Source organism: Mastigoproctus giganteus, chromosome 3 (assembly GCF_048544385.1).
Source record: "Mastigoproctus giganteus isolate SK-2022 chromosome 3, ASM4854438v1, whole genome shotgun sequence".
Taxonomy (NCBI): Eukaryota; Metazoa; Arthropoda; class Arachnida; order Uropygi; family Thelyphonidae; genus Mastigoproctus; species Mastigoproctus giganteus.
In genome coordinates, this window is record NC_143577.1 from 105,751,603 (window position 1) to 105,765,555 (window position 13,953).

The window sequence follows — 13,953 nt, forward strand, 5'->3', positions numbered from 1 at the left end:
TTACAGTAGACCACACCTTCACACAACAGAACAACCCTGTTATCTTACACAGCTGCCCCCTTTACCACCTCGTATCTCACGTAATTGTGGTAATCAGATTAGCGTTGTCCAATCCGTTTATCTTCTTGGCTTCATATGCTGTTGGTAGACTGGTTTGTTTACTGCCGACACCATTAGAGACTGTCCTCACTGCTATTCTTGGTAGTCCAGCCGTTAGAGAAATAAGATTTTCTTGACCATATTTTTCGAATATTATTTCTTCCGCCATCGCGAGTCACTAGGAACTGATTGTGCTCCATCCATGGATGGCAAAGTGACTTGCTGATATCTAACGTACAGCCTGGTAAAACGTGAAGAAAAAGTTCACGAGATTTAATTTAGCAATAGAACAGTTACAGGAATAATTCAATCTTATTTACATTATCTGTTAATTGCTATGTTCTGGTGGTTATTGGAACTTTAGATGGCGGATGCTTCGTTTAATAACGTTTAGTTTTTGGCTTTAATTCCGAAAGAGTGCACAGTAACGTCATGGCTGAAGGTATTAGTCAGCAGTCCTACATCGATGGGACCGATACTCCGTATTCTTGGGTCAGTACTGACGGCACCGGTTTTCCGCTGCTGGTAAAGTAAGTAAATACCGCGAATTTTTCTTAGAGTTCCAATCACTGCTACATACACACCTCAGCCAACAACGCCACCTGCAGTATTTTAGTTTGAAAGGGGCCTATTTATTATGACGGGCGGCGAATAATCAGATATTATTAATGGTAGCCACTGAGGCCAGAGCATCTATAATGTGCAGGGGAGCACGAGAACTCTAACGTAAGTAGGTGGTTGGAGAGTCACCTGGTGGTTGGGAGATTATAGATGTGTGGCACTACACGCAGGCAGACTGTTTGAATCGCTTCAGACATGATATGTTGTCATGGTGACCACGTGCCTGAGGAAATGCCGTAGTAGGAGGAAGTAACGCTGTCCGTGACTTCGAACAGCAATGGCAACTCGAAGAATACGCAGATCTGCATGTGGCATTCAAACTCACACAGTCGACCTATCGACGGTTGCGTACTGGCATGGGGACAAGGTCGGGGTCTGGCGAGGAGACATCGGTCCGTACGTACCAAAACTAGCAGCAACAGTGTGTTGCTTGGCTTTCAGCCTGAGTGAGGCAATGCTGGAGGTCATGGTGGGGCACTGCTCGCGATACACATACGGAGGAGTGGGCGTGGCGTACGGACAGGGAGTGGCCGGGTTGCTGAGGCTGTTAACGGGCATGCTAACGTTAGGCATAATGCTGGAGCTCGTAATGCCTGGCGAGGATGTGTTGAAGCATCCCATTCCTTGGCTCGGCACCACAGTGGACAGTGGGTTCACATTCACAGAATTCAGTCCTGGCCAAGGAAAGGTTTTCGCTCCCAGTGGACTGGGCACCTTGGACGCCCAGTTGTTATAAGAAGAATATCCAGAATAGAGGCTGTCGTCGAACGGCTGCATCAGCCCGTTGAACTGGGTACCGAATCCGTTCTTCAGCTCTGCTGCTGCATTTCGTTCTCGTTTCCTCCACTTTGCGCGCCGGTTTTTGAACCAAACCTGAAAAATAGCAGAAAAAATTAGTCTTATGCACCATCTAGCGCATGATGCTGCATAAACGCAATATGAGCTGAATTCACAACTTTAATTAAGATACATTGTAATATAATAACTCTCTCTCTCACATAGTACCTCTTCAGCTATATATTATTATTGATGTGAAATATATTGCGTACACTATTATTACTAACTTCCATTATTATCACTATGCAACTATTATTATTATTATTGTTCAATAAACTTTTAAGTGAGTGATTTCCCTAATACGAAATCTGGGGAAAGATGAATCATGTTACGTCTATTAGCTTAGATGTACCACGATAATAATAAATAAATAAATTTTCTGTTTATACTCCGGGACGACCAAACGGTCAGAAGAGTTCACAAGATAGACAGAATACAAGAAACAGCACCGTATTTAGCAGCCACAGGCTTGAACCCCGGTCACTCAAAGCACGTGTACTTAGCACCCGCTCGCCTGATCACTCGGCTACGGCGGCCGTGTATAGACAAATGAAATGCCTTGTACAGGGTAGACTCAACAGTCAAGGAAAGCGCCCAGTTTCGGGTAAAGATTCATGTTCATAAAAGTTAATTACAATTTATACTTTCGTAAAAATAAAATAAGCAGGAAAATAATTGAAGAAATGTCACTTTTAATGATATTTCGTGTAAATGTTATGAAATGCTGAGGCAATTGTCAGAGATGAGATTTGCAGGCGGAAAAAATAGCAAATGAACAAATCTCAATTCACGAACCCTGGTGACATCTCTACGTTTAAAGGCCTCAAACTTAGACTTTTCTAAACGATTAGCAAAAACCTGCATACCACGGGATTCCCACCTTGATTTATTATGAAGCCAACAAGTATGTGAAATGTGCTGTACACCATTGTTAACTCTGCTTTGACGTTGATGGTGGACAATTTGAACAAATGTGACCAAGATAAATTTCACACCAATGAATATGTCTCTATGCTTTTATGTTAAGGGAATATAGAGTGCATACATTATACAGAAACTCGTATTTGTTTAATACGATTTTAAGCATGTATTTGTGCTTAAAAAATGGAACAATCTTTCACAACAAACAGCGTCTGAACCCTAGTTACGAGGCTCCAGCCTTCGAATTTAAAATGATTAGAACAAAAATGCACTTTAAAACTTTTATTACAGAAATTCAATAGCTTATTAAAACACGTAGCAGTATAAACGGTAATTATATTATATAGTGAAATGACTTAGTGAAATTGTAGTGACATAATCGAGTGGTCAAACGCGAGGGTACAAAAGCGCATGTGCTTTGAGTGACGGTGATTCGAGCTCGCGTGACTACTAAATACGGTATGATGTTCTTGTATGCTCTCTGTCTTGTGCACTCCTCTGACCTTATGTGATCATCCCCTAATATAAACGCGCCTCCGTAGCCAGGTGGGAAGGAGCAGCAGTGCGTAGCACACGCTTCTTGATTAGACCGGGGTTCGAGCCCGTCACCACCAAATATGGAGGATGCAGACAGGTCAGAGAATAACCACCGCATATCCCGGAGCAATATGGCCTTAGTTGCTAATGCTCCTAAAAAAAAACCAAAAAAAAAAAAAAAACCAAAAACCTAATATAAACAGAAGATTTATATATATGGAAATGGCGATTTATTGTAGGGTTTAAGGCGCACCGGCGAGTTTAAGGCCATATAAATATATGTCTGTAAATTGCGTGTGTTCTGTGGTCGATTTGTCTGTTTGCTAAATGAAAACCCCTGTTTCTGGGACAAAAACCATGCTACCCTTGACTGAGACCGACTAATTCAGGCACGTTGTGAAAAAGGCTCATTGTCATTGACGGGATTCGAACTGAGGACTTTTTTCACCCTGTTTAGGAAGGACGGTGATTATACCAAATGTGCTACTCATTAAGGCAACCCCAGTGTGTTGGGAGGATGGCGATTCTATCAACTGTGCTACCCACGGGGCCAGAAATGATGTAATAAAATAACAGTGACATTATATAGAAATGACGTAACGTCAAAGCAACGACAATAAATGTAAGAATGATGCGATATTGTAATTATGCATATTGTTTCTACCTATTCCTTGCAGAGAAATACCTATTTCTTGCAGAGAAATACGTCGGAACATGTAAAATTACTTTACGGAATACGAATGGACACAGAAATATGGTAGTTATGAAAAGGAGCAGAGCAGATTAGTGCTTACTGACAAGTTTCCGCAAGTGACAGGTAGGAATCTTTCATGACAATCAAAGCAGCTGGGTGTAGGCACATGTGGATATATAAAGCGCCAAGCAACTAATGCTATGAGGTATGCTAAGTATATTGTGTCTGTAAATTGACTGTAATCTGTGGTCGGTGCTCTGCTGGACGAAAAACTCGAGTGTCCGGGAGATAAAACCACGTAACGACGGTGTTGGTGGTTGATGATTGTAACCTCTATGCTATCCACGAGGACAAATGATGACACGGAGATTGGCTCGAAACTAGTGGGAAACATAAGACAGCTCAGCATCCTGGATAATTCCTGCTCGGAATACACGCTGTTGTGAATGATTGTTCCATTTTTGAAGCACAAATACAGTTTCTGTATAACGTATGCACTCTATATTCCCTTAACATAAAAGCATAGAGACATATTCATTGGTGTGAACTTTATCTTGGTCACATCTGTTCAGATTGTCGACCATCAACGTCAACGCAGAGTTAACAATGGTGTACAGAACATTCACACACTTGTTGGAGTAAAACTTCTTTAGGCGCATCCCAGGGAGTAAGCGTTTCACATGGGCGTAACTTGCGTCCGTGGATTGACAAAAATCGCCACGAAAACGCGACACGAAATGACTCATGGCCCTCCCACCATGCACGAGCGACGCGTGACGCAATCAATACCCTTACAGCGCAGCCACGGTGTAACTAGCACGTGTGTCGCGTTTACGTTTTAAATCGCTATATCTCAGCTTCTAGCAGTCAGATTTTAAAAATTTTAAAAATCAAAATATTTCTTTTGCCATTCTCTGCCGCATTTCACAAAAAATTTCAACGGAAAAAAATTGATAATTCAACATGCCTAACAGTAATAGTGAGCGTTGTAAGGCGACCACAGAAACCATTAAGTACAAAGGAGAGATCTGTAAAAACTTTGTAATAAACTTGTAAAATATTAAACCACTGTAACATTGAAATAACAAACATTTCGAAAGATCCTAAAGAAGTTTCACTTAACTTCCGCTATGCGTGCTCGGCACACACACCATTTTTTTCTCCTGTTGAAATAGCCAAACAAACAAGTTCAATCTGACGCCTCAACTCCTTCAGTGCAATATTTTATTTATTTATTTATTTTTATTTTTTGAGTGCTTTATAGATAGTAGTCTAGTTGTGTGATGAGCCTTTGTGATTGAGGTAGGTACTTTTCTTCACCTCCGTTCTCCTCGCCATCCAGATAAACGAGAATTTAGAAAATCTATCGCACCACCTTGGTCTAAGCATATGCTTATCGCCTAAAGCTTATCAGCTAACTCTTGAACTGGAACGAATTTCCGCAATTTTCATTACATGGGAATGTCATGGCAAGAACGCTAAAAACAATACATACATTAAGAACTCTAAGGGTACCTACTGCACTATTGCAGATTATCGTTAAATATCACCTTGTTTTACATGTTTTATGCATGTCCGAGTGTGTATACATTATTTAGGAGTACACTGTGTTTTCGTATTGAGTTCTTAGGCTTCTCCATTTCTTCAATCAGACAGCAATGGACACACTCCAAAAAAAAAAAAAAAAAAAAAAAATACAGACAGTTTTTTTACTGTCTTTTTTACAGTTTTTTTTAAAATACAGAAAATACAGAAAAAAAATACGAGCCTTATAAAGAGTGATAATGATCATATTTTCATTTAGGGTGATAGAGTAAATCTTAAGATTATCGGCGTATCTTAAGCAAAAAAACTTTTAGCGGCACAAATTCTAAGAGCTACCAGTTAATAGCGTGAAGGAACTTGTAGTTATTATTAATGTTATGAACTGCAGAACTGGCTAGAATATTTAACTCGGGCACATGGTGACCTGAGGCAACAGTGATTGTAGCAAGTCGGACAACAAAGAATGATAGAGTTATTGTTTCTTGTAGGAAAATGGCAACACTATTTGATGTTATGAGAGAGAACGATCAAGACGTTGAGCAAGTTTGTTTGCCTTTGAGACAGTTTATTGTTCGAAGGATTTGGGAAACAGAAATGGGACAGATTGAAATCGCTAACGTTGAACGTTTCACTAGGAAAAGATCGCAGTTAAACGATGATCACTAGATGGTCATTCATGTCCTGAATAAACCTCTCGGATACTGGCGGTGAGGGAATATAAACGAAAAGAATTCTAGTAAGAGCGTTTCCATCATTAACAGATTGACTCAAATACACAATGTTGTATTTCAGTTAATCTGTTAGAGTGATCTCAATTGTTTTCGTTCAGAAACACGGTAGTGGCCCAACGATTCATCACCAGTCGTGTGTGTGTGTGTGATAAATCGTTGGGTCACTACCGTGTTTCTAAACGAAGACGTAGATTTGAACGCGAAAGCTTGTAGCTGTGGACCGATGTTTGAGAAACTTCGATGTTAATATATTTAAATTTAAATGGGGTAGGTACCTCGCCATTGTATATAGGGATCACTTGAAAAGATCTGCTGTGTAAGGTCTGACTTTATAAGATCTGATCCTATTCCAGTGGATGCTTAGAAGTCTTCGCTAAGAAATTTCGCGACATCCGATACAGCAGAAGTGACAGATAAATCGCTGCATACAAAACGGTCTGCATTTCTTCTGAAATAAAAATGCAACCTGCAGAACATATGTAAATGGACACAAAGTAAATATTTTTTAGAGTCTTAATCGTAATTACCGCCAGGTTCATTTTTACAGGGGATCTCTCTATGTTGCGTCCACACAGTAATATGCAATTTTCATTCATAATTAACTGATGCTGCTTCCATGATGCACGCAACTCGCTGAGGAAATGCGGTAGGCTGATCCCTGTCGAGTGGCGCACGGATTTTTTACACGCAGCTTTCCACGGTTAAAAAGCCGCATTTATCAAAAGATGGCGGTCTTCCCGCTGCGAAGAGGCAATACATCACCGCTAGACGGTCTCGTCGTCTTTCGAATTATCTCTGTTTAATATTTATTCATCTCCAGAACGGCCTCCTGTCACGAGCCTTCACGGGCAGCTGATGCATCCTAAAACACTTTTAAATCCTGGTTGGAAACTTATGTAAGTTCTTTGATAGCTGGCACAATTGATAGACAGATAGACCGACTTAAAACCTCATTAGGCCTGATACATTGAGATTTGGCGTCGATTATTGCCAACAACGAAATACGGGAACAAGAATGGCTCGTGCTCACGACACTGGCTAACGTAGAAAACGTGCGCTTTAATCACACGCTCGTACTCCTCATTTTTAAACTATATTAGTGTGTGGGGGTGGGGAGGGGGAATGATGAGGAGTATTTTCCTCGCATTATCCGTGAAAAGAAGTGTAACAAGGAAAATACTTTCGCTATTTACATCAATTAGACCTCTTTTGCAATATCAGTTTCGTAATTAGATTTCCTATTACACGTGTTCGAAACACAAAACTGGTTTCTTTATTTGGACGTCAAGACTGTTTTATTTTTATTTGGGAAATTTCAAAAAATATGAAGTAACCGTTTTCTTGAATGCAACCTTTTGGCCGAACTATTTAAAAGCCAGCCTCGATTTGTTTATGTTTTTGTCAGTCTAACGAGAATTATTCTTATCTCACTGCACAGGAACGAATTGTCTCGAAAATTGCATGAGACGGACAGACCATACAAAAATCGGTCCTCAGTAAGGGTGCCCATAAGTTAGAGTTGGCGGTGGCGGTGGTCTACTTCTCCTAGATTTTTAAACGTGCTTTAAATTTTATATATTTTGTAGCCATGGAAAATATACTCAACTGATTTTTGTACAGGTTTCGGATTTGATAGTTTAGAGAGAGAGAGGGGAAATCTTTATTGTACACTAAAGATACAATAATGTGCCCGCCACAGCTAGGAGGCCAGGGGGCTTGACAATGATATAGGGTAATATAAAAATATGTACAGTATATAAAAAATATGTAGAGTATAACAAAAAGATAACATAACATTAAATTAACTTAAAAACGTAGCGTTTACCATTCAGTAGATATGAGTATAAGGCAGACATACACCAAGGTATGTACACGTTCATATGTACAAAGCACATATTTCAGAATATTCACACAAGTCAGAATATTTCACAGTGCCAAATTGATGTTCGGTATAGCATTTATATCTTGTTCTCTACGTTGAGAATTTTTTAGTAACTTTTCTCCTTTAATTCAAACAATATAATAAAGCAGTATGTTAGAATTTTTTATTAATTATCGTATCCCATTTTTACTCCTCTTTTGTCTGAATCTCACGTGCGTCCCTGCTTGAAAATTAACACGCAGACGCTCTTTATCCTTAGACTCCAAAAATATATATCCAAAGAAATACGTTTGCAAGAGGAAGGATGATATGTTGTTATACTGCCTTCAATGAAGTTAACACATCATTTGTTCACTTCTTCCAATCTCTGGCAGCCTGAAGATAAGGACGGTGTCACTGGAACTCCATATTTTGTTAACTGATGGCTGAAGGTAGAAAATTTCGTTCTGTAATTAGCCAAAGGTTCTGGCACTGCCCAGCCCAGATAAAATTCAATAGGTCGTGCATGACAAACTGAGTTACATTGGCCCTATAATAAAAGCTAGATGTAGACGAGTGGTTAAAGTGCGAGTGCAGTAATACACGCGTTTTACTTGACCTTGGTTCGGTCCACGTGATTGTTAAATACGATAATGATAATATTCTTGTTGTAATATTCTTGAAGTATAAAAAAAAAGTAATATTCTTGAAGTATAAAAAAAAAAAGTAATATTCTTGAAGTATAAAAAAAAAGTAATATTCTTGAAGTATAAAAAACAAGGTAAAAAAAAAAAACGAAATTTAGTTAAAACAACTAAATTTCGTTTTTTTTTTTTTTTTTCTTTTTAAAATTTCGGTTTCTATGTAAAATATATTTATTATTTTACATAGTATACTCTACTACTGTCTAATGGTGATGAATACTCTACTACTGTGTAATAGTTCAACAATTTTAATGAGTGCCTAAAAATGAAACCTTTGATGCTTGTTTTAACCAGGGAGGTCGTGCAAAGTTTGGTTGCACTAACTTGAGATCTGAATATAAAGGAAGCGAGAAATCTTTATACAAATTTTGTATATAAGTCGAAGAGGGTAATTTGTTTGGTTGATTGACCAACGCTCATACCAGTTTAAAAGTAAACAGATGAAAATGGTGTCAATAAGTGTTTATTTTACAGTATTGTACAGTTTGCAGAACCAGGAGTCGAAATGGAAAATTTTACTCAACGGAACGCTGATTAATAAAATGTCTATTTTTTTTTTTTTTTTTTTTTTTAGTAATAAAGTATGTACATGACATTACTAATGCATGTGACAAACCGGAATGGCGTTCCAAATGGGCACCGGTCTATTCCGAGCCTTTTCAGAGCTGCAAAACGTTGGCTTACATGCGTACGTGAGCAAACCGCAGACCCCCTGGTCTTCTGGCGTGGCATGTATATGTTGTATACGTACTGCGCATCCAATTTATATAATACAATGCAATAAAGATTATTTCTTACATTATAAAATTTTAAAATGGCATCCATTATGTGTAAGCCCTTAATTGTGTTTCTAAGTTTCTCACCTAAAGGTGAAGGCCTCTGAGACTATTTGCGATATGAGAGATGTCCTAATAGTAACCATCAAAGCGTATTCATCTAAACACTGCAATACAACTGGTATTAAAATGTAAAAGTGATAGCACGCTTGCACAACACACACACACACACACATGCTAGTTACTTTTAAAACGAAGAATTATGCAACAAATTTTGTTCCTTCCGGTTTAGTAGTTTTTATTTAAAACTGAGATACTTTGTTGAGTTTTTAAAACCAAACTGATCTGTGTGGAGACGGCATCATAGTTACCTACAACCTCTTTGTTCAATTCTGTTAAATCTTTCCACTTCTAATGATAATGATCTCGAATATTGATTATTTCACGTGTTAAGCTATTTACCATATTTTTCGACTTGGAGAACCTACTTAAGGATCCCATAGAGGCAAATCGACTCCCATCTCCTTTCATTTATGGATTCAACCTTTTGAATTAAATTTTTTGTTGTTTGTTTTATTTCAAATTTATTTCAGGAATTGAGATTTCCTTTTCAAAACTTTTCTGTTTCTCAAAGTGGTTGTCTTTAACTTAACTCTAACTATTATTAAATTATCGATTAGTAAATCATTATTAATTAATTATTAAATTATTCAACTGATTATTAATTAACTGTTCTCACTCTTTTCATTTTCAGCTTTTCTATATAAAAGAAAGTGTTGGTTCCATGTAAAAGAAAATGCTCCGTTTATTACCAATGTTTTCGAGTCCAAGACAAGTCACCAGAGAACCTGGATGTCAGCCGTTACAAAGTATTTGTTCTTTTCTATTATAGCAAGTTAAGGGTATATTAACAAAAAATATGAAATTATACTCAGAAAATTTTCCTTTTAATAGTTATAATAATTTTACGCATAATAATTATAACTCATAAAATTATAACTTATAAATTCACTGGCACATATTTTTAGTTCAAAAGTAGAAAATTTTGTGAGGAAATTTTCGCTTCTTATGAAAGTTCGGGAGAACGAGTCGTTTTCAAAGGGATGGATGGTTAAATTTCATCGGAAGAAATATTTCCCTTTTCATTGATCTTTCCTATTTTGATAACGTCCATTTTCTCGAAATTGCAATCTTTGGTTTTTTTTTTTAGGATTCTTCTGGTTACATTTGGTCTTCATGTGTCAATATTGAATGGAACGTAAAAATCACAAAATATCCCGAAAAGCAGTGTCAGACATTGCTTCTGCTGGAGATATTCATACGCTGCGACCCAGTTCAAGTCTACCATACGCCAAAAATGCTCGGCCCGTGCTCTATTGCCAATGGCGCATTATAAAAGTGATTGGTCAACATATTATTTTACCTATAAAGGGAAACTTGTTTGATAAGTGACCTGTGCGGCTGACTAACTACCTGACTTCTTGAGCCCTTGCATATGGCGCAGTGATTACGATCACTATCCTTCCATACCGTATGGAAAAGGCCTGAGTTCAAATCCCGTCACGGCCAGGAGAAATTTTTATGAGCTTTTTCACATCGCAGGGGTAGGAGGCCCATGCTACTAAATATGTAGGTGTGGTCTAAGGTTTTCCATCTCAATTTTTTTACTCGTTAGTAAAACGAGTAAAAAAATTGAGATGGAAAACCTTAGACCACACCTACTTATTTAGTTCAGAAAATCATTCCGAGTAGAATGTTTCCGTACAAGTGAAAACGATCAACTAGTTCTGAAAATCGAGTTCACTTTATGATTACTAAAAAATTAAAAAAATTAATTTTTATCTATAAATCAGGAACATAAAGGTACTAAATGAATAAATACATTTCTGTTATTCTGTAGACGGCTGAAGCCCGAAGAGTTCACATAATTACTGTGATTGTGTATTAATTTGAATTAAGGACTACCAAGATTTCGGCTCTCATAATGGGCCGTGCATTTCTATGGCAGCGTATGGGCTGAACCCTAAACCTCCTTGTTTATGGCTGCACACGCCAGCCACCGGACCACAGTTAGCCCCTATGAGAGCCAACTCACCTATGAGCCCACGAGATATTTTTGCGCATGAAATTGTTAATATGCAGTTAATTGATTTCTTCTTTCTTCAAAACGCAGTTGCAGTTCGACAAATTCAGTGTTTCGAAATCAGCTTGACCTGTGTACAAAGATTTCACAAAACAAAACGTTTCCTGTCTTAATCAGTGTAGCAGTAGATTAATTCGAAAAGGTTACCTCCTCTACCGGATTAATTCTGAAATGTGCGCACTTTAAATATAGCACGGAATGACTTGATTGTTTCGCTTGGAGACCAATTGTTTAGCAGCGAGGTTTCCTGATGAATAAAGCATTATCGTGGTAGAGGAAAGATCCGTGATGCAGTTTTGTCTTTAAATGCTACTGGAGATCGAACACTTTTATGCTGAAATTCTCGTTAAATAGAAGGTCGAGTAATTGGATTAATGGATAGAACATGCGTTTCTCTGAAATTTATAATTTACGTATTCCAAGAAACTGGGATTTGCTGTGATTAAGAAAAGTCACCCAAATGTTTCTAAATTACCCCGTGTTTCAGTAAAATAGTAGAGTTTAAAAATATGAAAATGGAGTGTCCTTTTTGGATGTTCATTCTTGAGTTCAGGGTAAGCCATATGGTTTCAAAATTGTCTTTCTTCATTTAACTGCTGATTAGATAAACTCTATTGGGTTTGGTTGTTTGAAGCGATTTGGATTTGTTTGAAAAATCTTCAAAAAACAAACGTTTTTTGAAGATTTTTCTAAACTTGAAGTTAGTGAACGGCAAAGATGAGCAAATCGGATGGAGGTGGGGGGGAGAGGTCGTTAGATGGAACTGATACAGTCCATGTCACTGTCCATACCTACAGGTCATGAGTAGAGTGTCCCATGCCATTTTACAACGGAAAAGCGGAATTCTGCTCGCATGTTTCTGCCATCGAGGAGGAAGTTTCATTATACGGAAAGTAAGTACTGACTAAATCACACTGTATCTTATTTTTTTATTGTTTACGTACTCGAAAAGTATTATTTTCACTATCAGCAAAGCCAGCACGTTTTAAATAACCTATAATGTTTGGTTTGTAATTATTCTAACGTCAACGTTAGTAATATATCTTAAGATATGAAAACGGTACCTTAGCATATAGGGTTAAAATGATCTTTATTTTTGTGGTGTGAATAGAGTCATCAGATTTCTTGCTTAAATTTTGATATAATGGTGAGAAGTGTGACTTTTGTTTTGTGACATATTCTGATGGAAGATCTGGTTAGTTGAGTGACTGTATTCAATGCTAAGCGAAGGGTAAGGTTCGTGTGTGGCAGATACAGACTGTAATGCTTTTATGATGTTTATCATGCTTTCTTTAAGAGAATTTTGAACATTAAGAGAAGAGGACATTGTATTACACATTAAATTAAAAGCCCGTCAGAATGACGAGGCATAAAAACAGTATTTAGATTTATGTAATTTATTACCCAAAGTTATCTTAACATATCAAATCATTGCGATTCTCTTAAAAACCCCATTTCTTGTAAAAACTCGATCGCCACTCAACAACTTTCCTTAATTCTTGGCTTTACCGTTGCGGAAAACTCGATGATTCTAATCAAGTTTTCTACGTCGTTGCGAACTGATATTTTTTCTTTGCAGACTTAAAAATTTCGTCATTTTTTCCGAACTCATTGGATATCTATTGAACAACGTCACGAAATAATAAATTACAGTAACTTGCAAATTGATTTGATTTGATGAGCATTATACGACTGATTTCAGCTGATACATTATGTATATTAGGATGTTACTTTCTGTACACATGACGATTGGCAATCCATTTAAACTATCGCGCGAAATGTTCCACACTTGTTGCAGCGAATATCTTCAACTGGTGTGTGGTGCTACCATTGCATAAAGTTAAGCGGAAGAAAACAAAGTGTGGCCGGCAGACAACTGGCATTATGTAAAGTAAATAAATGAATTTTCACTTTATACTCGGGGAAGGCCGCATCGGTTAAATGTGTACAAGATAGGAATACAAGAACGTTAATATTTTTAGCGGTTATGTGAACTCCAAATCGTATACTACCTAATTACAGCGCAAACCACTTGTCTGTGTTATATAAAAGATTAATTTTCATCGGCACCAATGAATAAAATCACAAATTCAGAGTAAGAATTTATTTAAGTGGTTTTAATAAATTGAAGTGACCGGATCCTTAGTAATCCAATACGGGACATCTGGGGGATTTTCACCCCCCCCCTAGAAACAATATACACTTTTTTTTTTTTTTTTTTTTAATATATATAAAAAATATTCACATACAAAATATAAATTAAATACATATACTTCTTTGAACTAAACTCATAAAATAAAATATCACACTTCTTAAGTATTGAGGCTACATGCCCAATCCGGGACATTTTCCGGGACGGCTTGCAATGCGGGGCAAACGACTGAAATCTGGGACGTCTGCATGGAAATTTCATGCTGCATGAAATTTCCATGCAGCATGGTGGGAGGTATGCTCGATAATACTCAGGAACATTATTGTTGGGGA

At 37.5% G+C, this 13,953-nt stretch overlaps 1 protein-coding gene across 2 annotated transcripts in view; it reads right to left on the reverse strand.

The window, feature by feature from the left end:
• Window positions 1–452: 452 nt before the first annotated feature.
• Window positions 453–13,953, reverse strand: part of LOC150088205 (pituitary homeobox x-like) — a 268,656-nt gene continuing 255,155 nt past the window's right edge. For both annotated transcript variants that reach the window (XM_090370620.1, XM_090370618.1), the window contains exon 3: window positions 453–1,593. In XM_090370620.1, coding sequence (XP_090226746.1) covers window positions 1,042–1,593 — 552 coding nt within the window. In that variant the 3' untranslated portion in view covers window positions 453–1,041. The remainder of the gene's footprint in view (window positions 1,594–13,953) is intronic.